The sequence below is a fragment of the Ambystoma mexicanum genome, chromosome 3q (genome assembly GCF_040938575.1).
Source record: "Ambystoma mexicanum isolate Mex_15411 chromosome 3q, UKY_AmexF1_1, whole genome shotgun sequence".
In the NCBI taxonomy this organism is placed as follows: Eukaryota; Metazoa; Chordata; class Amphibia; order Caudata; family Ambystomatidae; genus Ambystoma; species Ambystoma mexicanum.
In genome coordinates this window covers 293258198-293285170 of record NC_090926.1, presented here as the reverse complement: position 1 = coordinate 293285170, position 26973 = coordinate 293258198, and the positions used below count along the sequence as shown (strand labels likewise).

At 45.9% G+C, this 26973-nt stretch overlaps 1 protein-coding gene across 1 annotated transcript in view; it reads left to right on the top strand.

Annotated features, from left to right (window-relative positions):
- DNAJC22 (DnaJ heat shock protein family (Hsp40) member C22) overlaps window positions 1-26973 on the top strand; it is a 112076-nt gene that overhangs the window by 29109 nt on the left and 55994 nt on the right. Inside the window, exon 2 of the mRNA XM_069653807.1 lies at window positions 18704-20098. Within this exon, the coding sequence (XP_069509908.1) occupies window positions 19253-20098 (846 nt within the window). The 5' untranslated portion in view covers window positions 18704-19252. The remainder of the gene's footprint in view (window positions 1-18703; window positions 20099-26973) is intronic.

Here is a 26973-nt window from a genome sequence, read left to right as displayed (position 1 = left end):
TGCTTGCTTTGCAAGCAAGACGACACGGAGCAACACAGGTTCGATCCCTGTGTCTCGCTTAGAAACCTCTGGGTATTTAAGTGCGTTTTAAATAACCTATCATATCATCATAGCATGAACGTTGCTTGAATTTGAGGAACTGTGTCTTTTGCAAGTTGAAAGCTAACTCTGCTCCTCCGATAGTTGTCCACAGCTGGTGGCTCTGCGGGTGCTTTGAACTACAGTTGCCTGGATCATGCACACTTGAGTGGGTGCCAGGGTGGATGGCAGCTCTAGTGCATCTGGAGAGCCAAAGCATGCAGACCCATGTCTAATAAACATGATTCGAAAAGAAGCAGGACAAGTGCTAGGTTTGCAACGTATGATTGTATTTTCCGACATGCAGAGTCATCATAGGTCACAGACATTCGGGATGGAAGAGACCTAAGGCACGCAAGTCGTACCTCTGTCTATATTTCTTATCTTAAACGTTATTCTCTTCATATACATGCAATGCACGTCCCAGCACTTATAGTGGAGGATAGCACAGGCGCAACGTGCTGGTCTTGGAAGCAAGACCACGCAGAGCAACAGAGGTTCAAGTCCCCGGACTGCGCTTACAAACCAAACTCAGGTATCAAGTGCGTCATTTAAAACCAATAAATAGTGGCTGATCACAGAGGGCTCAAGACTCAAGTAGGATCAAAGAAAAAGGTGGCATTCCTTCTAAACACAGGGCCTGGTTATGGGCGCAGGTTGCAACAAAAGCAGGAGAAACCTCTGCATAAAATGGCGTAGGGTCCAAGGTGAACAAAGGAAAGCCATTGAGAACAGGGGCTGTTGAAAAACAGTTGCTGAGATCACCGTCGATTTCTTCCACGATCATCCCGGGTAGATTTTCTGGTGACAGTAATTCGTTTTTGTTAAGGTGTTTTTATAGATTTTCTGCCTGGTATTAAGGGTGTCCCAGGAAACTCTGTGGAGCCAAACCCGGTTAGGAAAATACACGAACTGGACGACAGATCAACCTTTCCCTAGCACACATGTAAAAAACGAGTGGAAGGGTATTAAAGATGAATTCGTAATGCTGTATTACACAATAAGCTAGTAATGATTGGAAACATAAGAGCATCTACCAAATAGACCTTGCACACAGTATTTCTAAACTGAGGAAAAAGGAGGTCATCTCAACGCAAGCCTCGAAGAGCTTCTTTCGCAGTAGCAAGTCCCCAGCCACCTTCACCAGAGCCTAGATTATGAACAGTCTCGAAGAGCCTTTAAAAGTAAGAACACCCATCTGACTGGCCTACGATGTGGTAAGTGCTGCGTCAGGTTGTGGGCCTTGATGTCACCTGGAATGCCCAGCAGGGGTCACTGCTCTTCTCTCCTGCACTAGATATGCACCGGCCCCAGCTCTTACGCTTGATCGTCACTGTAGACCGCAAAAGACAGATCCAGAATAAACACACCACACATACGGGAACTTCAGCGTAGGTCCACTAGGACAACCCCTCGGGAATACCCAGGGCCTAGCTAGCTGTCGTCACTTCCGCCAGTACCCAGCACTGTTGTAAGGCATACCGCTGTTAAGAACTTGTGATGGTTCATCACTGTCACATTAGAACAATTAGAAAATATACATACCTTTTAGCGAAACCAGATCACTATTTTAGAAACTATGTGTGCATCCAAAGGGCACTGAAAGGGTTAAGTTAAAACCTTTAAAAAAAATCCCAGTTAGATAAAATGTGAACATTTCAGTCAGTGTACCTTAAGCGGAATGTTGTATTGTTATTGTAAGCTCTTTCAAAGGTTTTCTCCATCCACCACCATCACTCAAGGCCCTCTGCCCACATTGGTACATATATACAATTTAAAATAATTTCAAGTAAATAAAGAAAAGAACCTCCTAAACATAGATTGTTCCTTGAATATCTAATTCTAGGGAGTGAATTAAATAAAAGTACCACGGCACCGCTTCATGCTTTTGGCTCCAGCCTTCCCAATTAGCTTTAGGACTTGCAGAGCTTGCTATATGTCTGGCTATCCGCAGGAGCAGAGATCTGATTGGTTGCGGTTTTAGACAGTTTTCCGAAATTTTAGACAAGTACTTACAGGATGCAAAATCACAATATGGATCCCCAGTAAAGACAAAGTGCTGGCAGGGACAGCGTAGCCGGAGTGCAGGAATAGCTCACAGCCCCATGGCAAACAGGATAAGAGAGGCCTTCATTACTGCAGATGGTTGTACCGCTGGCTACCCATACTTGAAGTAGGTGTGATTTAAATTTGACCTGTGGGTTTACTACAGCAATCACCCCCACTCAGGGGGGTGTACAGGGCTGGCAATGGCCCACACCTAGGTAGGCCCAAGCGAATCGAGGGCCTCTGCGAGGGCTTAGGGCCATTAGCGGCACTGTATGCCCACCCTGAGCGGGGTTGATTGCTATTCACACCCCGAGGTTCGTCCACGGTGCGAATAGTTCATTATTATTATTTTTAATAATTATAATATTATATTGTGTGTATTGCGCAAGCCCAATCTCCTGTAAGCCCAATCATCCAGATATAATTGTGAATGTTAGCTTGCGTCACTCCTAGATAGAATTATGAATGTTAGCTTGCGCCACACTTAGATGGAATAGTGAATGATGCCAACTAACCAATCCACTAACAATTTCATCCCTCTGCATACACCTCGCAAACTCTAACCAAACACAACCACAAACCTTAAACGCAGCAAACCGCACAAACTTCACTACACTGCAACAACAAAACAAACCGCACATAGACTTGCACAAAAGCACACGACGACTACCGACCGTAAAACACCCCAAGCTTAGCCAACGGACCCACCGGGCTAAGGCTGCCAACAGCACATCACTGCTTTCTTGTACTTGTCCAGCTCATTCCCACTAACTCACACACCCTCTCCCTTTTTCAGAGCCGCCAGAGCGCCAGGGAACCACTCCGGTGGTGATAGTGCGCGGTACAAATATCCTTTAACATAAACATTAACAGTAAGAAAACAAAAAAACAAAATAGCCACTGCCATGGAAAAAGGAACATAGTCCCTTTTCTATTTCAATGGCGAGCGCAGGAGGGAGGTGCACCGGGATCGGAGCACAAAGCTTAGGGTGACCAGATTTTTTAAAAACAAAACCCGGACTGGTCATTGATATAGAAGTAGGACTAAAGTAAATGCATATATAACTTTAGTCCTACTTCTATGTCGCTGGCCCGTTGCGGGAGGCGGGGAGGAGGTGTGCTAACCTGCATACTCCTCTCATTGGAGGAGAGCCCCGGGGAAGGGAAGGGGGAGCAAGTGGGGAAGTGAAAGGCATTTCAAGCCCCCATTCACGCAGGAAGAGGTGCGCAGGGACCCGATTTCAGGATTCCGAAATCGGGTCCCAGCAAAAAAGGCACCATGACCAAAACCCCGGATGGGGTTTATAAAATAAAAAAACTCTTGGGACCCCGGGACATCCGGTGAGTTCCGTGGACTGTCCTGGTAAAACCCGGACATCTGGTCACCCTAACAAATCTTCGGTACAGCAGTTAAGTGGGGAGGAAGGAAGAGTCTGGTGAAAGGGTGTGGATGTCTTTGGGATTGGGGACTTGGGAAGGCAACTGGGAGAGCCTCCCTGTTGTCTCCACACAATCAAGATGGCCCCACCAAGGGAAATGCCTCGGGTGACCTCATTCCACTTTAAATCAAACGCAGCTAATATCGTCTTTTCTTCATGCCCACATTCATTCAGAATAACCAATCGATCTCCAGTGAAAATTATCCATCCAGTAATGATCCATAATTCTCTGCTCGAGAAAGACATTTCTCATGACTACAGGTAACTTGAGGTCAGTGCTCAATCAATACAGGTTTTGGGCAACAGAGCTCTTCCTTGGGAGGAATAATTATCGAAATGTCAAAATATAAATTTAGATAAAATTGGTCTATAATTCCAATGTATGACCCAAAAGATAGACAAATCACATTTAACTGAAGTGTTGTGCTGAAAAGAGTTCGGGAAAAGACGCCGTCACACCAAGAAATGTTTTATTTGGTTGTAGGTCAAAGGATCGAATACAAAGGATCAAAATGCAATAGGGTCGAGTCAAAAGGACCGAAAAAAAGGTCCCTCGCCAAACCCCCGTTTTTGGTGTAAAAAACACTTTTTTTTCCTATACGGAAACCCAAAAAAATATATACATTTAAAAAAAGGCATTCAACCCTTTTGTTTTCAGTCCTTTTGACTCAACCCTATTGTATTCGATCCTTTTGTATTCGATCCTTTGACTGGACACCGTTTTAATTGACCTTGCACTATTTTTGTAGTCCATAACTCCCACAATGCATTATATTATAGTTTTCGATTTGTGTGAGGATAGAGAAAACACGGAGAACTTTGGCCAGCCAATTAGCTGCCCAGGAAGGTGGGTTTTATCTGTGAACTTTGCTGTGTTGGTTTAGCCCCTTCTCCCCAATCTCCCTTTTAGCCATGGGTGCCAACTTTCGATTTTCGTGCAAGGGTGTTAGGGGAGGTCTTTGTGGCCAGAAATTCCCGCAAAGAGAGAGAGCTGTACCCATCGTCATGTCGAAATAACCCATTTTACAGCACATTATACAGCCAGAATTAGAAACAAGCATTGGCAATGCCAGGGCTTTTGTGTGGGCATGGGAAAGGCACTGTCGTAGTGGTATTAACTGGCCATCGACAACAGCAAGTGCAAAACGGTGCGAGTACCTGGGCATCCAGACAAATTCCTAATACTTATACACAAGCCAAAACGATTGGTTTTGTCAATTTATTTATTTATTTCATTTATAAAGCGCACAGACAACTCGGAGGCATTGAGGTGCTGTTACAGAGACAAGTTACTTGCAATAGACAGAAACAGTTGACAGTTGGATCCGACACAGGTACCAATGCATGTTTTTAACAGCTCTTGATTGAAGGACACGCATAGGGCTTATAAAATGAGTGGCTGAAGGGAGACCTCGTGAAGACATTATTATACAGTAGCCTGTTTACAGCTCCGATAAATTAAGCAACTCTCAGGAGACTACTTTGAAAAAACACTGGCAGCCACTTTGAGTGCAAAGTTATGTTAAGGCTTGATTAAAGCGTGCTCAAAGAGTTCCCATTAGGAGGTGTTTTGGGCAGGAAAGAACAGTAACTGGGTGGGAATGGCCACGGGAATGAGCATGGCCATGCGCAATCAATGGGTGGGCAAATAACCAAACAACACCTACAAGCATTGGGTCCATCCTCATATTGCATTTTTCTCTATCTTTACTCTAATGCAATAGTTTTGGCATGTCGGTGTTGCTAAAACCGTCACATAATACGCCAAACTAAAAAAGCAATAGGATTTAAAGGCGGGTCTAAACATATAGCATTTCAGCAACAGTCACCTAACTTGCTGAGTTATCTTTCCCCAGCATTCTGCTTTTGGATCTCCACCTTCCCCTACTTCTTCTGTGGCTGCCAACCAGCGTTGGCCTGTCCACCCCTTCCAATCATATGGAAGATGCACCATGTCACAAATGTTAGAGAACCCTGGCCATGTAGCCGTGCCAATAGCCCAGAGAAAATGCAGCCATCTTGGACTGGGCTCATTCCCCTCCTCTGGATTTTCTTATGATATGCTGACTGGTCAATTTTATTGTGATTCTTCTTGGATTATTTTTCGACTTATTTTTGTTATTTCTTACAGAACAAAAGCTATGCTATTGTGCCTTGTGGGGTATAAGTCCTGCCAAAATAGTGGCAGGTAAACTGCATGATGGGATAGCATCTTTCCCTGAGCTCAGTTCCCATTGTCTCCTTGCAGGATCCATTAGAAAAGGAGACAGAAATTTGGAAGAGTGGGGAGGAGCATTCATGTGAACCACGATGCCACATTGCCGATGCTGAAACAAGAGAATGGCTGGATGAGGACCAAAGGGGTCAGAAGGTGATGGCACAAAGCCCTTAATATGACCTTTTGCCGGCATACATGGCATGTCAGTAAAGTCCTCGGTTGATGGCGGGAGTAAGGCCTATGATTAGGCGCTAACCAGCCATCAAGTCAAGAACGGGTCCAGCAATGCGCAAAAGTACCAAAGTTAGTGTCCTCCTAGAAGTAGTCAGTGCATGGCCAGGTGAACTAAGGAGGATTTTGGGCATGGAGGGATGTTGACCCTTCCAACAATAGACTTACAACTGCCATCTTGGCAAGAGGGTGTGGGCTTAGGTGCGGGAAATCTGGCAAATAAGTTTAACCATTTGCCATCATCTGCCTCAGGACCTTCAGTCATGCATGCACTGCTGATGGACTCTGCAGAGTGTGGGTACCCCACCAGTGCTACGGGAAATTTCAGGATATGTGGGTACTCATGCAGAGTGCAGGCAGCTACAGCGGCTCTGCCAGATGCCACTCTAGTTTTTATTGAAGTCCTCACTGCCTCTTACCATGTGTCAGGCTTTAGTCTCTTCATCAGTGTTGAAGGCTTGAGTGAAGTCTGGGGTCACAGAGAGAACGGCAGCAAGCGCCAGTCTTCGTCCCAACCTAGAGGTTTGGGGGGGCTGGTCCTCGCAGGGTTCATTCAAAGCTTTGCCACTAGTACGGCTTTCTCAAGTTGCCGATCACAGCGGGGATTCTGTTCAGGCCCAGTCTTCAGGTCAGCGCCACCTTCAGATCTCAAAAGTTGGATTGTATGGTCTATTAGTAGAGTGTAAATACACAACTGGATTTCCTGGCCATGGCATCCCTAAGAATGGGGGAGAAAGAACCACTTCCAAGAAGAACTGAGAGAAGATCACCTCTGAAAGGGTAAAGGTTAGTGAGGAAAAAAGGTGAACAGGTAGATTGTTCCATTTGCTTGTTTCCAGGAGACTAGCCTCTGGGAGGGTTTAACGTGGGCTAATTTCAAAAGAAGGTTTCTGGTAGAGCAGTGTTTAGCGTTGGTGTGTGAGGCGAGAACCAAGAAACGAGTGACCCATAGACAGGGTCCTCTGCTTGGTGCGGCGCCAGTCAAGTGCTCGCAGAGTGAAAAGATATGCTGATCATTTTGAGAGCAGCAAACCAGCCTGCCCACTGCGTTTCGATTAGCTGGACTTGTTGGAGACTCTGAGGTGGAAGGCTGAGGTGGTATTCAGAGGCATAGCGAATTGCCAGAGTCAAGGCGTGATTGCACCAGCATGGTCACGGCTGAGATACAGACAGAATAGAAAGGATTCGCTGACATTAAAACAGGGGTCAAGTCCTAAAAAAAAGCGAGGGTCTCATTAACATTCCAATTGAATGTGGCATCACCAGAAATTAGCATATCAAGGTGCCCTCTGTAAAAGGTGGGGAGACTCCATCCACCCGCGTGTACCCTCGACTTGAGCCCTGTAAAATGGGCAGTTGGAAAAAAGACAAAGCAACGTATTTATTATGAGAAGCTCAAGAAGGTTTGTGGTTCATAAATGGGAGCTCTTTACCAATGACAAAGGAGCACAAGGTGTCAAAGGCGAGGGCCACTTAAGGTTGGCTTCCCACCGCCATCATCTCACTTCTGTGGGAGCTAATTTCCCAGGTGTTGGACCCTGTCCACTTAGAGATCCCTCGCATGCAAGTCTTTAACTTCAGAGAGGGGACACTAAGCTCACCCTCAAACCAGACAAGGATAATCCTCAGCATATATATAAAAAAAGGGAAGCTGAAAAAGTGTGGACAACATTGGCCAAAGGTTAAAGATATAGATTGAAAAAGAAAAAAGTGAGGACTGAGCTCTGAGGAACAGCACATGCGTAGAGAGACACAGCCTCGAATTGACGAGAGAGGAGAGAAGATATACAAGACGAGGGACAGCCACTAATGCTTGACAGCTTTAAGCGAAAGATCGAGAAATTGCTGTCGACGGTCTAACAGGAGCAAGGCCAAAACAACGTCAACATTTACTCTTCATATTCTATCCAAAGCTGAATTGGAGCAGACTCTCTGCTCTGGCCTACGGTGGACCCGATCGGCAGAGGATGAAGGGGATTATGAATCCCTAAGAAATCACGGCGTTGAGGAGCGAGAAGAACTTCAAGGACGTTGGCTGGGGCAAAGGAGACCGGAGGGTGTGTGTGTGAACTAGAGACAACCGATGGGCCAAGCTATGTTTTTTTCCAGAAGTGGGGAAATTATATCGTTTGTAAAATAGAAAGGTTCACAGCATTGGGTGAAAGAAAGATTGAGAAGATTGCGAAGGGTGGGGACAACCTGAGCTGCACACTATTTGAGGAGTCTAATACTCCCAGCATCCACACGGAAGCCTGATGTGGTGGAAGTGAACTGTGAAAGCAAAAGATTAGAGGGAATAGGGGCAAAGTGTTCAAGAATACAAGGTGAGAGGGCATGGAAAAGCCAGAAGTACAATTAATATTGCCCTGAAACATCAGACCTTTATCAAGAGGTAATGAGGAGAGCTGTTCACATACATCTCTGGACACTGGGTCTGATGTCTCTTTAAGCACAGAGAAGAATTCTGCTCGTTTTTATCCTCTCTATGGGAGCAATTGTGATTAATTGACTTCTGGCCTGGAGGTGCAAAAGGATGAGTAGAGTCTAAAAGCCCCCTCAGCCCTCCCACTTCTACAAACAAAGAGCCAACACAATCGTTAAGGTAAAGCAGACACAGTCAAGAGATATGCCTCCTTTGCCTTGTGTGGTAACCTTGGCCAACGGAAGGCTATACTCCTAGGAGGGCTGTGAATGTGGTTCAATAGTAACCCAAACAGCTAAGTATCACAGTGCAAAATAAAGGAGTGTCCAATCAAGGTTCAATACAAATATATACACTCCATTTAAACACAGCATGTACATTAATAACAAACTAGTAAAACGCTACACAAAACCCACCCTGAGGAAAGAACACAGAATAAGGAAAAATAAAAAATTAAAAATAATAAATAAATAAATAAATTTTAAAAAAAGAATAAGCAAAGAGCGTAGATGCAGAACTCTGGGTAATGAATCAGGGGTGAAAAGCAGGCAAAAGCAACCAGGTCCTTAAAAACGTATATGTACTTGTGAGCAAAAAGTGTTCAAAGGGACCTAACCAATCTCTAGGGCCCACAAATGGACCAAAGGGACATTTAGCAGTCAATAGTACCTTCTTTGCAGTTCTTGGTGGTTCCACAGTGGTGAACCAGACTTCTTGGCACCGTGTGAAGATCGCGAGAGAGCACAAGGCAGCAACCGTCCTGCTGGTTCAAATGTGCTGAACAGTTCTAGAAACACACCCCAAGCAAATCAATGGTGAAACACACTAGGATCCTGGCGGTTATGGCTCTCAGGGTGCTTGAGTACCAATCCAGGGGCTCAGGGACTGGATGAGTCCTTTTCTTGGGCTCCCAAACACAGGGGGAGGCTGGCACACAACTGCAGAGGTCCTTAAACACAGTAACATCCTGGGTACCACTGTGGCTGGCAAAGAGGCAGGTCCATTTCCAGCAGCAGGTCACCCCCAATGGTCCCTGAGGATGGTTGGGGGACAGAGCTGGTCTCTACCCTTGGAACACCTGTCTTCACCTCACACCTGGAGGACTTTAGAAAGGACTGCTCTCTCAGCATGGACCATTGAGATCTTCTCAGATGGTGATCCAAAGATGCTTCAAGCTGATTCCAGGAAGTGGTGTATGTCCCTTCTTTTAAAGGTGAAAGCCCACTGGTGATTGGACTAAAGCATTAGTGGTCCAATACCTGCTCTTGAAATGAGTGGTCTTAGCCCTTCTGTCATCACACCCAAAGTGCTTTGTGCTACAGGAAGTGGAGGGGACAGGAGAGACAAAGAGATACAGAGAGATTCAAAATGGTCAAAGTTTCTTTCCCTTGAACAGACTTCCCCTCAGTACTCTAGCTTTGCCCCCTCCCCTTCTCAATAGAAACAAAGGCCTTGGGAAATGTAGCTCCCTAATGTGAGGACTGGCTCTCTGTGAACGGGCGTGTCTCTTGGTTTTGTTTCCGAGGCCAGCGCCCTGTGGAGTGGCTGTCCCCGGGGGCTCTTGCACACTGACTACTGATTTATTGACAGCTCTCTACCCCCTCCTTTACTCTGACGCTTGATTCCCTTCTTTTTTGTTTTGGCTCTCAAGTGGCACTTTAACGCCACCTGTAAGATGAAACTATTTCATTGGAGCGATGCAAGGCAGATAGGATGCTAGGAGGGATACACAGCTTGTAGGTGTTGGTAGGTATTTTACCCAGCCTTCCCCGCCCATGGTCATGCTAATTCCTGCAGCCATTTCCATCCACTACCAGCCCCTCCGCACCCAAAATACACCATCCCGGGATCTCTTTGAGCTAGCTCTGTCACTCGGCACTGTAAACTTTGTGCTGTATAGTCCATGCCAGTCTTATTGCTAAGTTGACTTCTGAAAGTTAATGGCCTACTTGCAGCTGTAAATGAGCTCCTAGTGCTATAAAATTGCCTTAACCAAGTATGCCTTCAGCTGCATGATTTATAAACAACATGTGAGTCCTCATACATGTTCCTTGTACTGAAGCCTGTTAAAAACAAACATTGGCAAAGCCAGCAGTTTTGGCTTCTGCATAGTTGCCAGCTAGGCATTTGAACAGGCATTGACATCATATGCTCAGTTACTCACAACCATTTCCAACTGGTGACATCTTTTGGCCAGGTAGCACCGTTAAGGCAGAGCTGGCAAATGCTTACACCATGCCTACACAAAGGCCAAAACTGTTGGCTTTAAGAATGCTTGTTTTCTTGTAACGCTGTACCCCCATCTTAAGTGTACAGTGCTCCACTGCTAAGCAGCTAGAACTATACGCTACAGTCTGCCAAGAATGATGATTAGCTGATCTTTTGCAAATGCAATGCTATAACTAATTGAGTCATACAAACGTTGTCAATCTTTGTTCTTGTTTATACACATCAGTAGTTCAATGAGCACCAAACGGCGCTGAGAGGAGCCATTTGCGCGTTCAGAGCGAAATGTGGGAAACCACTAAGGGCGCGCTGTAGATTCTTCTGGAATATGTGTGGCCTAGTACCATGAAGACACAGCCTGAGCCTCTTTTTGGATATAAAATAAAGCACTATTCTGGTGAATAACCCATGTACTAATTGAGCCCCCTTTTTTTGTGTTGTGGAATAATAAATAAAATGAAATAAAAGTTTGCAGTTTTTACGATTGCTCTCATTCTGGATGAATTATGCAAGTAAGAAAGGCAAAGCAGTGATCTTTCTTCACTTGCATGAATTTAAGAAATGTACAGGTCAAACTATTCACAAAGGTGACTTGTGCATTTATTAGGGGGGTGTTACCCCTTGCATGAACTAGTAGCTAGACAGTGCACCATACACTTATTTATGATTGACTCCCAATACCTGCAGAGTTCTGGGGGTGCATTTCACAGTGACGGACCCTTTTAGCAACCACATTCTATGCCTTTTTAGGAGTAGAAAATGCAAGCAGAACTGCTGTTCCACTTTTAGATAATGCATGAAAGGATCAGAAATAACCCTCTGGTACATTGTGCATCTCCCCGTGCTTGTCCCAAACAGATGCAAGGGATGTTCTTGCATTTGAAAATGAATGCTTTTTGGGAATTCGGGGTGCACTGTGACTGTATGAAAACCCGTTCCTTCCGCTGCTTTGTGCAATTGGGCACATCTGGACGTTTAGCTGCCATTTGTGAATAAGGTATGGTTTTTTTCAGGAAGAAATGAACAGGGTGCGCTAGGACATGCCTTTATTTGCGCAACAAAAGTTTGTTTTAATTGGTCTCCTTATGTAGAGGCCCCAGACTATCAATACATGTAATGGGGATGGGTTTGACATGTTTTATTTGTTTATTTTTTTCTACCTAGATAACTGGCAGGGTAGGAACTCTTTAAAATATGAAGCTTCACCAAGCTGCATACGTTCCTGGGCAAGCATTTGTGTCAACTTTCCCACCAGTAGAACCCCTGAAGATAACCAGCGTGATCCCTGTTAATCACAGCTCCATTGCAGGAGTGTGGATGGGGGTTTCCACAGCATGGCCTACAGCACAGCTCCAAGTGCACTCTTCCTTAGTCTGCTATTATAGTGCACAGCAACCCATTCACGTGCCTGTTACTGTTCATGTCCTTCCTGTGTTGGACTCTTGGTCCCTCAATCCAGGAACTCTAGCCCCTCCCACTTTACCTGGATTTCTTTGAGTGTGTATTAATGGCATCGATATGGTTGCATAGCTAAGCATGCGCAAAGCCAAACCTCAAGCTCACCTTAACGCCCGGTATACCCCCGACCTCAAAACCCTACGCAGCTCTAAGAGAACAGCAGAGACCAACTGGAAAAAAATCACCCACTGAACTGAACAAATACATCTTCACCAGCACCTCTAAAAACTACAAAAAGGCTATCCTACTAAGAGCTCCACTTACAGCGATAGAATCACCAAAACCAATTCTTGCACCAAAGAATTATTTACTATTCTACATGAGCTTGAGTCACCAGTACCTCCCCAAGAATCATGCCACAAAGACACTGCCTGGTGCACAGATATACAAAAAGATCTTCTTGTCAAAATTCCCTCGCTCCAAACAAAAATGGAACTAAAAAAGTTGAACCTTACTCACAGCCAACCTGTACAGATCCCCCATATACTCAGCACAGAATTCGAATTCCTACTTCGACTTTACTCCAGTTTCAACAACCGAAGTATTGAATATCATCACAAGTCTCAATCCATCTGCAACTAGGAGCCTTCCGCGGACCCATAACTCCACAGGAAAGGATGCGACGGATTCACTCCGGGCTGTGCATGTACTGTGCCTCTGATAAACATCTTGTGAGAGAATGTCCTTTAGCCCCTCCACAGCGTTCGGGAAAAGCCAGCTCGCGAACCTAGATTGAGCACATCTTTGGGAGAGAGATGTTTGATCCACATCTATTCCATTCATGAACTCTCCTGGACAAAACAATCTTGTGATTTTGCAGGCCTTTCTATCGCCTTCCAAGAAAGAAGCTTATCCCATTCTGGCATTAGTGGATTGTGGGGTCAAGTGGATATTCATAGATCATGATTGGGTCACTACCCACCACATTCCATATGAAACACGAGACATCATGCAACCTGTAGAGGCTATCAATTGAAGACCTCTTTCTTCAGGACCCATAACCCTGCAAACCAAAGAGATCCTGCTTTCTATAAACCACCATCAAGAAAGGATCAAATTTGACATCATAAGATCTGCCCATTATCCAATTGTACTGGGTATGCCCTGGTTACAGAAGCACAACCCCTACATCAACTGGGCGGGAGGATCCTTGTTTCTTGTTCAGAGCACTGTATGTGCCACTGTCTATCCCTGGATTCCTCGTCAAGATCCTCTGAAGATACGCGAACAGACCAGCAAGGTCCATTCACGGTTTCAAATATCATCCAGGTTCCCAGGGCCTATCAGGATTACACTGATGTGTTCTCAACTGCCACAGTTCAGGCCCTACCCCCTCACAGACCTGAAGACTTCGCTATTGATACTGAACCCTCAGCAGTGATTCCCTTTGGAAGGATGTTCATTCTATCAGAACCAGAGAAAAGAGCCCTCCGAGAATACTTGGATACCAACCTGGAAAATGGCACTATACGACCATTCAGATCCCCGGCGGGAGCTTCGTTGTTTTTTGTTCCCAAGAAAGATACCAAGGAGCTTAGGCCTTGCCTTGATTATCGTGGTCTGAATCAATGCACCCTCAAGGACCGCTACCCTTTGCCCTTTATCTCGGATATCCTGGAAGCGGTGAGAGGAGCTGTAGTGTTCACGAAATTAGATCTCAGAGGTGCCTACCATCTGATCCGTATAAAGGAGGGTGACGAATGGAAAACAGCCTTTAGAACACCCTTTGGTCATTTTGAATACCTGGTTATGCCCTTCGGACTCGCCAATGCCCCAGTAGCCTTTCAACGTTTTATGGACCGGGTGTTCTCCGATATGCTGTCCTCTTCGTCATAGTTTACCTGGACAATATACTGATATGCTCCAAGGACCATCTGAAGCATGAAGAACATGTTAAAGCAGTCTTACAGCGTCTACGTGAACATAAGCTCCTGGCTAAACCTGAGAAATGCCTTTTCCATGTGTCTACTGTTCACTATCTCGGATTTGTCCTTAGCCCAGAAGGAACTGGAATGGACCGCTCGAAAGTAAACTCCATTCTATCCTGGCCTGTTCCAACTGCTGTGAAACAGATTCAATCCTTCTTGGGGCTTGCCAACTTCTACCGAAAATGCATAACTTCCTTTTCGGAGATAGTACAACCGATCATTACATTGTTGAAGAAGGATACTCCCTTTCACTGGACAGCAGTCCAAGATGAGGCGTTTCAACGATTGAAGTCAGAGTTTACACAAGCCCCCATCTTGGCTCAACCTGACATTGATCGACCCTTCCTAGTGGAAACGGATGCTTCTAACTACGCCATCGGGGCAGTCCTAAAACAGGAATTTGATGACAAATTAGAACACCCCATCGCCTATCTTTCGCGCACCCTGACTCCTAGCGAAGCCCACTATTCTGTTCTGGAAAAGGAACTATTATCCATCCGTCAAGCCTTCACAGATTGGCGTCATCTACTCCTGGGAGCGAAACATCCTGTTCAGGTCCGCACGGACCATCGGAATCTTCAAGTTCTGCAATCCCTGGAATGTAGGAACATGGTCAAGCCCATTGGCCCTTCTTCTTTGCCCAATACCAGTTTCAAATCCATCATGTCCCTGGAACACACAATATAATTGCTGATGCCTTATCCCGACGTCCCAACTACGAAATTCTTGAAGACTGATCCTTCCCAAAGATGTTTCCCCACACAATATTTGTTGCCCAAGCAATCAGTCTCCTGGAAGACATTCGGATTCAAACCCAGTCCTCTGGGATCTGGAAGGAGTTTACTAGGAAGAATCGATGGAATCTCAAAACAAAGGACGGATATTTGTTCAAGGATAATGGTCTGGTCATCCCCACACAGAGACTGCGACAAAGGATCACAAGCCTATGTCATGACACCCTTCAATTAGGGCACTGTGGCATCACCAACACTCTCAGTTTAATACAAAGACAGTTTTGGTGGCCGAAAATGAAAGATGACGTCCAGCATTACATCCAAACCTGTGCATTCTGCACTCAAAATAAGCATGATAACAAGAAACCGGCGGGTCTCCTGCTCCAACCAGTGCTGCCAACAAGACCTTGGGAATTTATCGCTACAGACTTTATTGTGGAACTACCACCTTCCAGGGGATACACAACTATCATGGTTACCATTGATTTATTCCCTCACATGGCTCATTTCACACCCTTATAAAAGCTACCATCTTCCTCTAAACTCGCTGGAATCTTCCTGGAACACATATTCCGACTTCATGGACTACCCTCCAAGATCATATCTGACAGAGGACCTCAGTACATATCTCAGTTCTGGAAACACTTATGTTGTATACTAGGAATCCAAAGTGCCCTCTCCTCAGGTTATCATCCACAGACCAATGGAGCTACTGAACGTGTGAACCAAACCCTGGAGCAATATCTTCGCTGTTTTGCCACCAAGGTCCAGGACGATTGGTCACTTCTAATACCCGTGGCTGAATTCGCATACAATAATTCAGACCACTTGGCTGTCAAAACCAGCCCCTTTTTCTGTAGCCAAGGATTCCACCCTTCGGTTCTACCATCCATACTCCCACATCCTACCCCAGTTCCTACAGTTGACTCCTGGATTGAAACCCTCATCAACGTACACAGAGAAGCCAAAGAACACTTCGAAAAGGCCCGAACAAACACCAAGCATTATGCGGATTCCAAAAGAAGACCAGGGCCTTCATACACAGTGGTTGATAAGGTCTGGCTATCCTCGAAACTACTGCCTCTACATTTACAACCAAATAAGTTGGCTCCCCGCTACTATGGGCCTTTTTCCATTAAGGAAATCGTTAACCCAGTGGCCTTCCGACTCAAACTACCAGAATCCTATAAGAGGATCCACCACGTTTTTCACACTACTCTGTTGAAACCATACGTCCAGTCCTCCCAGACTGCTCCAAGATCTACCCCTGTGGTTGTCAACGATCAATTAGAATATGAAGTATCCAGAATATGTGACTCCAGGTACAGACGTGGTCAGCTACAGTATCTGGTTGAGTGGACAGAGTACCCTCCCAGTGAACGCACCATGGGAACCAGTCTCAAACATAAATGCCCCCAGACTACTCTGAAGGTACCACCTTATACACCCGGGTAAAGCCGGAGGAACTGGCTTTCGGAGGAGGCATGCTTTCATGAACCACCGGACGTGTCCCTTCTGGACTTTGTGATCCCTGACCCATAGGGGACTGAACTCAGGAGTACTCCCAACATGGCCGCTGAACGTGAAACGCTGTTTGCCAGTCTCTGCGTTGTACGGTCTGCGTTCTACAAAGTAGACACGCCCCCTTGGCCCTGCGTGTCTCAACGCTACCGCTTGCAGTAGTAAGACGTGTGCTGCCGTAGTTCGTACAGCGATTTCCACTGATTCCTGGTTCCCGGTCCCCTAATTTTCCTCCTTCTTCATCCTCCCCTTTTTGTCCTCACTTTGCATTCCTGGATTTCCTTGGAACTCGCCTTCCGAGTGCGCTCCTCGCCATTTCCTGGACTTTTTTCCCGGCCATCTGAACGCACCCTGGAGACGGGACTCGAGGACCCACGCAGAGGGTTATACAAGACCCGAACGGTGCGAAAGAAGACTTCATCGAAGAACTCGAACAAACAACTCAGACAGGTGAGAAGGAGGGAAACCTGTGACACTACCTGCAAATCTAAAAACACCTAGAAACCAACAACCTCCTAGACTTCCGCCACTTAGGCTTCTGACCAGGACATGGTACTGAAACAACTCTGCTGGATCTAAAAATTCAAAGACAACAGCAAGCTAGCACTCCTCCTGCTACTTGACTTATTAGCGGCCTTCAACTTAGTCGACCACAACATACTCTGCAATCATCTCGCTTCGGCAGCCTACTTCTCAACTGATGCCATATATTGGATACAATCCTTCCTTACCATTAGAGCCATGAAGGTCTTTTCACCCACTGCAGCAGCACCGGCAGTCCCAGTCTCATGTGAAGTGTTGCAAGGATCCTGCGTCTCACCCACACTTTACAATATCTTCACAAACCACTTTTCAACCTCCTTGACTATCTGGGTATCACCTAAACCAACTATACGGATGACACCCAAATCCTCATACCCCTAACAGGCTCCTACGACAACACTAAATCACTAAATCAAATTTACCAAACAATCCAGGCATGGATGGCCCAACATGGCCTCTGTCTCAATCATGAAAAGACAGAGCTTCTCCTCATCGGCTCACAACACAGACTAAATAAACTTGACGATACCTACAAATCCTTTACGATAGACAGCATCACCATTAAAGTATCTAAGGAAGTAAAAACCCTGGGCATCTATCTTGAGTCTGCCCTCACGTTAACGAGTCAAGTCAATGCCACTGCTACTGCCTACATATCCAAGCTCATCAATGCTTGCAGACCCTTCCTGTCCTCAGTCAGTTGCACTACCCTTGCCAGAGCTCTCATTTTATCCAGACTGGACTACTGTAATGTCCTCTACATTGGGACCAACAAACGTAACATAAAAAACTACAGTTGATCCAAAATAATGCTCTAAGAGCAGCACATAACATCCCCAAAAAGAATCATATTAGTGAGGTAAGACGTACAGCCCACTGATTTCCAGTTCATGACCGAATCCTTTTCAAAACCCTCTCCCTGACACACAAATGCATCTCGCAATCCGCCCCTAAATACCTATCCAACAAATTTGCATTGAACAAACCTAACAGACCCACGCATAGTGCCTTCACACTTCTATTCACCATTCCCAAATACAGACTACAGAAAGCAGGAGGCAGCAGCTTCCCAGTGATAGTTGCTAAACACTGGAATGCACTACCAGCATCACTAAGATCTGAATCCTCTTTCTAGACCTTCCACAAAAATCTGAAAACTCGACTATTTACTCAAGAGCAACATAATTAACCCAAGCACATATCAGCTCCCAGTTTCTATACGCCTCACCACACCGCACCGCACCAGCTTTACGCATACAGCCCACCTGTAATGCTTGCTGACACCTTATATGCACGCTCTATCATCTGTTGCACCTCAAAATGTAAAGGCATCTAGCCTACCGTTATTGCCAAGTTTTACTATGACAACTAAGCGCTCTCATCGGCTGTACCACAAAATGTTACCTAAACTGCTTTGCTTATGTGTAGCATGTATGCTACTTCAACCTAAACTGTTTCGCTTATGTATAACATGTATGCCACTTCAACTGCAATGGATAACATGTATGTACCTTTATAAGAATATCAGCACCTAGATGCCTCAGGGTTAGGTGCGCTATACAAATGCCAAAATAATTAATTGCATAAATAAATAAATAAATCTATATAGTGCAGTCCGAGCTGTGAGGGTAGGGAGGTCCATTACATGCCTGATCAAGAGGTAGGAATGTCGCCATCAGAACTTTACGCCAACACACACAGGGGCCACAGTTGTTGGGGTTTCCCACCAGCACACCAGGAAACATGCTCCTTAAGGAGGAGGGCGGGGGTGGGCGATGAGCATCAGTGACTCCAACCTTTTGGATTAAATTGGCCCCAATGGTCACTAATGGAGTGCTCTCTTCCTTCTCCCGCAGGGCGCCTGAGGAGTTGACAAGATCCTGGGGAGCAGGCCGAGATCTTCCCGGGAGTCCTGGAAGTGCCACCACCAGACTTACCACCCAAAGCTGGGAGAGGATCCAGACGTGCGCCGGGCAGCAGAGGTTTTGGGGACATTCACACCACACAAGGTTTGACTTGATCAAAGGTCAGGATCCAGTGGCCCACTCAGCAAGGGATTTCAGAGCAGTGTCAATGCACCAGGGATCTGCCCAGAGTCAAGATCATTAGAGCACAAAGGATCACTTCACTCAGAGGATCTGCCTGGTGCCTGCGGCCTGGCCTACCTGGGACGAGTCCACGTTTCTGATGAGAGGTCATCCATCAGGGACATAGATCATTCAGATCAAAGGACCATCGTGGATCTATCAAGGATCATATGCAATTCCTCATGGGTTATATATGATTCTTTTATGGCCATAGGTAATCCGTTAAGACCCACAGGTGATCCGCTGAGGTCTATAAGCGTCTATGACATTTTCCCTTGGCTTCGGCTGCCAACGAACTGAGTTCTTCAAGATTAGGGAATGGCTAAACGCCTCTTAGTGACTTATGCCCTCTGGAGTCTTGGGGGGCCCTTTGGGCTGCACCACATTTACCTTGGCCGGGACAGCCACGCCTTGCTCTGGATGCTCACCTTTGGGGGATTTGGCATGGGTTGGCTGTGGGAATTCTGGCGCATTCCTGGCTTTGTGGCCGAGGCCAACCGGAGGCCTGAAGCCGAGAAAAAGCTGCAGGACAGAGCGCCAGCCATGAGCTTCACTCGACTCTTGGGCCAGATGCTGATTGGCATCTACTTTGGCATTGTGGCAGTCATCGGCCTGTCCTCTCTGGGAAGCTTCTACTTCATTGGGCTGCCGCTGGCAGTAGGGCTAGGGGTTTACCTAGTGGCAAGCCTAGGCAACCAAACCTCTGACCTGGTGCGTACCATGGTGGCTGCGTTTGTGACCTCACCAATATTCTATGGCCGAAGCATTTCCATGCTGCCCATCAGTATAGTGGCCACGGTAACAGCCCAACAGTGCAGGCGCTATAAATCCCCCAAGCCTGAGAGGGAGGAAAACCTCAGCCTCCGCCTCTACCGCCTCGGCCTGGCTTACCTGGCATTCACCGCCCCACTAGCCTACAGCGCCTTCTACAACACCACTGTCACCATCAACTACATCGCCGAGAGCATCGGCGCCATTCTGGACTGGCTCAGCATCTTCCCCACCCTCAGCGCCCTGCTGGAGGGCGTCCTCCTACTGCCATACCACTGCTGGACGCTGATAACCGGTGGCAGAGGCTTCGGGTCAGGCTACTTCAGCGAGTGGGAGAACATCTACCAGTTTGTGCACAGTTTCCAGCAGGAGAAGCAAGATCTGGCCTACAAGGTAAGACCACCTTGACCCGTTTTTTATCATCGTTTTCACTCCCTGGCATCCAAGCCCCCCTCTGGTGTGGTGGTGCGGTCTCCAGGTTAGCGATTCTCATTAAATAATTCTTTAACATTGGCCTCTGGGTTTGGGTAGGGTATCCAAACTCCTCCCGATTCCACTGCTTCAGCTCTTCTACACCTTCTCCTCCTCCTGCCTTTACCGGTTCACCTCCCTAGGAACCCACATGCACAATCCGCTGGAAGCCTGGGAACATCGCCCTCCAGCGCCGAGAGGCATCTTCATTCTGAGGGTGCCTTATAGAAACCAGTCGCCCACTCTCCTCCAATGTTGCTCTTTCTCCTCGTCTTTTCCCTCTCCCCTGCTGTCCAACTTTGGCTGCTTTCCCTTGTTCTTCCCATTCCATGGCCTTTCTGCTCACTTCACCCACTGGTCTCTGACCACTTATGTACAGTAACCTTCCTTCCTCATCTACTCCTCATCCTTTGCCCTTCCTCGTTTCAGTATCTGGGTTCAGGTCTGCAATATCCCAGGAGAAGTCCTCATCCCCTGCCTTTACTGCCCAGGCCTGGCTCCAGCAGGGGGGAAAGGACGCCCCAATGCCACCCCCTCGCCCCTCTAGAAAGGAGGCCTTGCCAGTGGTGTTAACCACCAATGGGAGTCAGGGAGCCAAAGGGGGTTGCAGGCAGGGGGATTTAGCGATTACCAATAGCTATTAGGTGTTAGCCTGAAGGATTGCATTGGACCACAGATAGGATGGAGAAAGGATGTTAGAGGGACACACATTCTATGTACGCGTTTGTTCATTTACCCTGCATTGCCATGTTAATCCCTATGGTATTCCCACCAACTACCTGCCCCTCCATGCTGAAATATATCCTCTTTGGTACTCTTTGAGCTAGCTCTGTCACAAAGTAACAACAGACTTTGTGCTCTATAGGGCCTGCTTGTGGTATAGCTAAGAATTGTTTTGAGTATTTAATGACTTAATTGCCTCTGTAAATGTGCTCCTGTTCTAAAAAAAAAATATCTTAACAATGCCTGTTTTCAGACAGTAGATTTAAAAGTGATGTGTGTGTCGCCACATCTGCTCCTTGCACTGAACACATGTCTAAAACAATCGCAATGTGCTGGTATTAAACGGACATTTGCCAATGACATCATATGCTCAGGTACTCGCATCATTTTCCAGATGTTCCCATTTTATGGCCAGGTGGTACCCTTATGGCAGTGCCTTGCAAAATGCCTATCCCATGTGTACTCAAAAGCCCAAACTGTTGGTGTTGCCAATGCGTGTTGGTTTCAGTTTGTCTCCCTAAGTTAAAGTGTAAATGCCCAGAAGGGTGTGCCTTGCTTGGTACGTCTAGAAAATCAAGCAGCACCTCACTGAGGTGTTCCAAAATGTCCTAACTGATCATTTCCAGGCTAGGATGGTGAGTATGGACCAGCTTCACATGTTCCCATGCATGCTTACCAATTGCGTTCTGACTTAATTAGTATGTATCTTCGTCTTGATGGAACCGTATCCTGCCCGAGGATGAAAATAACTGATTAGTAATGACTTGATAACATCATACTGTTGGAGTAAGTATTAACAGTGGTTGCGTCCAAACGCAATACATCATGTGTATGTAGGAGTGCCCCCCCCACCCATAAACATTTGCATCCCAGAAGATTGATCATGAACACCTGGGAAATAACACAAGAAAAGAGAAGTGTTTATTATGTTTGCGCTATAATACAAATGGTGCAGATCTTTTAAAACTAAAAAAAGGGCATTGAAATATTTCCTGCAGAGTAAAATCAGAGGTGGATTTAACAGTAGGACAAGGGACACATGCCCATAGGGCACCCTGCTCTGCCTTTCTCCTCTCAAAGCCGGCCAGGGCTGCATAGGCCCTCCCAGGGAGGGCTTATCATTTTAACATGTCTCAGCAGCAGATTATTTAAAATAGGATGTGATTTGTGATGGGGAAAGGTAACTGGCACTTTTTTCTTTAAATAATATAAGGTTTTAATAAGCTATGTAAGTGTGATTAGAAATTATGGGGGTACAGATCAAGCTGTGTGAAACAATGACTTTTGCTATGCATTTCACATCACTTTGTGTCTGTATGAGATTTTTTGTAAATTCTCATTAATTTGCATTCTGGAGCTTGTAGGCTTCCATTCAGGGTGGAGAAAATAAAGCTACAATCATAAAATTGTTTTAGCATTGCTTTTTCCACTCCGCGGGACATTGAAAATGACCCCCTATGATTGTAACTTTATTGTTAAATCAAGCTGATTTCAAATCATTAATTGTGAGAGCAAACATGTAGTGTAGAAGTGATGAAAAAAGGCGATGTTTGCCTATGTTTTGCTATTTACTTTTCCAGTTCTTGGTGGAAACAGTTAAAATTGCCTGAAGGGGCCCTTTTACATAAAAGTGCGAACAGGAGTGGTCCCCTCCATGCAATGCAGGATTAAAAAAATGTACCCCATTACTCTTTTCATCAACCCAGTTATACATTGTCAGGTTGGTTTATCACATAACCTGTGCATTTGTAAAGTAATCTGTATAAAATTGAGTATTTATTAGGTATTCAAACCAAACTTCAATACATATTTGTACCAACTTGAGTGGCAAGGATGTGTGGTCAAGTACCTACATTTCAGGCTAGGTCAAATTCTGGCTTTACCACTTAACCAAAGTGTATAATGCTGGTCAAATCATGTAATCTCACTGTGTGTTTCCTGCCAACATTATGTGCCCCTAGAAGTGATTTAGTTTACAGTACGAGATATTCCAAAAAAGGCCCACTCGTGGTTTAATATGGGCAACGCAGGGGTCAGGGTTCGCCAAGGAGACAAACACACCTTTCTTTGGAAAACATAAGGCCATATTTATTGACGCAAATTGTGACAATCAATAGCAAATCAACGTAAATATGTCAAACAAGAAGTCCTCATGGACTAATGCATATTACAAACAGTATGTAAACAGTATGTGCCAGACAATGACGTATATAGTGGGTGGCAGGGGAGCAGCGACCTTTACCGCATACCGCCATACCAAAGAGGAAACATAGGTAGGTCAGGATCTCACCTGGGAATGGGCAAGGAGGGAGCTGGAGAGCAGAGGGAGGATGCCATGTCCACATACCACTAGTCCACAGAGGAAACCTAGGCAGTTAAGGACCACCAATACGGGAATGGGCAGGATGGGACCAGCATCCTCTAAACTAAGCATCTCCAACACCAGAGTGGGCTAACACGCCAGCTTTAACCAGCTACACAACCACTAAAGTAGTACAGTGGAAAACTGCCACCCCATTATACCTGCAAACTAGATGGACCAACTGCAGTACCAAACTCATAGGATAACCACAGATGTGGAGCAAAAACCCCTACAAAGATTAAGAGGTAAGAAACTTTTTTAAAAAAGAAACTCACCCCACCTATTGAGAAACCTAAACTTTCCGCTTATACTTCTCATACAGAAACCCACACAACCACTTCTCTGCACAGCTGTCTGCATGCACTTCACCACACTGCAACAGACAGACAACACATAACCCGTATGAACAGCAAATGGAAACTCTCACCGACCTGATAAACGCACTTATGCTCAGCGAACGATGAAAACTGAACTGAAGCTGCCAACAGAACATCACCACCCTCATTCGCATATTCCCACTAGACCCTACTAACCCCCTACCCCTCCTCTTTCAGCACCTGGGGACCACTCCGGTGGTGACGGTGCACGGTTTAAACACCTTTAACATTAACACCCAAACGAGAGAGATACCAGGGGGCCGGAAACCCCTCAACCTGCACTGTCTACCTCCTGATTTCACTCTCACGTGCATGCTAGCACTCCCACACACCCTCAACTCAATTAAAATGTGCTGAAAAATTGCAGGAAAAATACAATTTTGTGCTTCAAAATGTAATGTGCTTCAAATGTCCTATTCCTTTTTTCATTATGTATCGAGGAGGAGGAGGGGCCTGTCTTTTATAACAAAATGTTTGGACCACAAGCACCTCCTCTGTGGCCTGCTGGGAGCAGCCACTGTATTCAGGGAGGTATTGTTGAGGATGCACCATTTGAGAAGAAATGAGGACTGGGGGCCTCATTGCTCAGACCTGCAGAAGAGCAGGTGGCATCATCGTTGATTCTCACCAGCCAAGACAAGAAGATATGGTGCGAGTGTGGGGTGGGGTAGGTGAGAATGGTGGTTACGGGAGTTGATGGAATGTGACTGGTGGGTGAAAAGAGAAGGAGGAGTGAATAGAATAGAAAGGGGATAGCAAATGGGAAGGGTAGAGAGTGTGAAAGTGAACAGCAATGAGACACGGGCACAGTGGATTCATGGTTTGGGTTAAAGACTTTTATTAAAATAAAAAGGGGTGGGAAATGCCTCTCTGTCCCTACTCTAAAAGGTGTTGCCCTACCTAAAACCAAAACTAAGGGTCTGTCCAAAGTCAGGATGTCTAAAGCAAATTGCCCTGTGCCCATCATACTATTCTGGCCCTCACATCTAAAAAGATAACTCTAAGGTGAAAAGGAAACATGTCTTTGGCCTTCAGTAGTGCACAAATGTTCAAAAAGAAAATGCATAACTCCAACACAAAAATTATCCAGAAGGATAGAGTTCCTTGTTCCAGAGGGTGATTCCCTTCCCCTGGATTTCTCTTTAATCTTCCTTGTGTTTCAAGAATGTCAATTCTTTAAGACTCTTTGATCGACCACACAAAACAACTTGACTGCTAATCCATATTTTACTCGGATCCATGGTGTACTCTCCTGCCAGGTATCCACTTCTATTTAACATGCTTTCACAGCCTTCTCAGCAGTCGTATTATATCCTGCTCAGGACTGTCTTAGGTACTGTATAGGACACACTGTTCAACTTGACTGCCACGGCTTTTACACTTAAAGTTACTTTCAACTTTGTATTGCCTGGTATATTCTCCTGCCAAGACTTCCCTTGTCTGCAAATATTCTTATGACTTGGTTTTGCCTGGTACACTCTCCTGCCAGGGCTTTCGCATATCAGTGTATTCCTGCAACTTTACTCTGCCTAGTATATTTTTCTGCCAGGGCTTTCACCTATATGTGTATTCCTGCACCTTTACTCTGCCTGGTATCTTTTCGGTTTTGTGCGATCGGACCGAAAGAAAAGGTCTGACCGTACAAAACGACCAAAAATGCTACCACCAAAGGTTCGAACACCAAAAGTTTGAACCTTTGGCATTGCAGGTAAGTAAAAAAAAACAAAAAGACTGCGAGGTCTACGGTGGTGGCCCACCTCAACACCCCGCTCACTATACTGTGTGGCATAGTGAGCGGGGTGTTGCGGGGGACACCCCCGCAGCCACCCGCAAAAAAAAATGAACAAAAAAAACGTGGGCTGCAGGGGTGTCCCCCGCAACACATCGCTCACTATACTGTACAGTATAGTGAGCGGGGGCTGCGGGGGAAACCCCTGCAGCCCCTGTAGTATGTAATTGTGTTCGCATGAGAAAGGTGCAAACTTTTGGTAGTTCGCACATTTCTCATGTGAACATTCCAGCCGCGGCAAAATCAGCCGCGGTCGGAACACTTAGAATCATCTTTTCTGTCAGGATTTTTCTCAGGTGTATATTCTTGTAGTTTTTATCTGTCTGGTATACACCCACAAATATGATGACCTCTGTGGACACCCTCTTAAATCCACCTGGTATATTTTTCTGCCATGGCTTTCCTTATGTATGTATTGCGCACCTTCATAGACTTGACAGTTTCTTGTATCTGTACTATCCCGTCTTGAACTCCCGGTATTCGATAATGCCAGGGTTTCTCTGATACACGTATTGCATGCACTTGCAAACTTGATAGTCTTTTCTGTATATTTCACTTTGCTTCTTTAAAGGAATTTCCCTTGCTTGTTCTTTCCTATGTGCTTTACTTGCATTTGCTTCAGTTTGGCAGGCTTGCAGATATGCCCTGGTGTCCCCGCTTCCCCTGGATGGACTCACCGGCTTTTGCAGGCTAATGTCGGGTTTCCTGCTGCAAGCCTGTGGCAGCCTCCTGGTGTTCTGTCTTTTCTCGACATGTCTGCTTTCCAGCTCTGTAGCCTCTTGCGGCTCCTGTTTCTCTTCTCTGTGTCTCTCCGTGCTTTGGTTTGGTGGAGTCTGCTTCGTAGTACCGGTGAACGCCCAGAAGCTCTCTGAATTCTTCTGGCATTCTCGTCACATACTTTCACCAGCAATCTGCTTTTCCTTCCTTTTTTCGAAAATCTGCTTTGCTCCACGGCCACCACTCCAGCCTTGCAGTTCCTCAGTCAGTACAGAGGGACATAGCGTTCTCCAGCCAGCGTCCTTTCTTCAGCTGTTGTGCAGGTTTAAATTTCCCAGCTTCAGGAAGGTTTCTGTGACAACTACAGTGTGGCTTGTGTTCCAGGCCACCATTGATCCGCATTATTCGGTTCCTCTTCCTCGTTACAGTACTTTCACACTTAGGAAAATAAAAGTCTGTTTCTGATAACTTGGATGAGGATTCGGTTCTTGGTGGGCAAGTCAGTCCTTGATGTCTTATGTGCAAAACCTGGGCAGATATTTCCAGTGCCTTTCTTGGGTTGGTGAGTGGAGGGATAACAGTATGTCCCGGGAGGGTAGCTCAGCTGCAAATTCGTTCGCCTTGGAAGCAAGATGACACGAAGCAACACAGGTTCGATCCCCGGGTCCGCGCATAGACACCTCTGGGTGTTTAAGCGTGTTATAAATACGCAACTAAGACAAAAAACAATTACACAACTAACACACAATTCGTGTAACAGCGCCTCGATGCCTGCGGGCTGCGTGAGCGCTTTAAAAAATGCATATATATATATATATTTATATATATA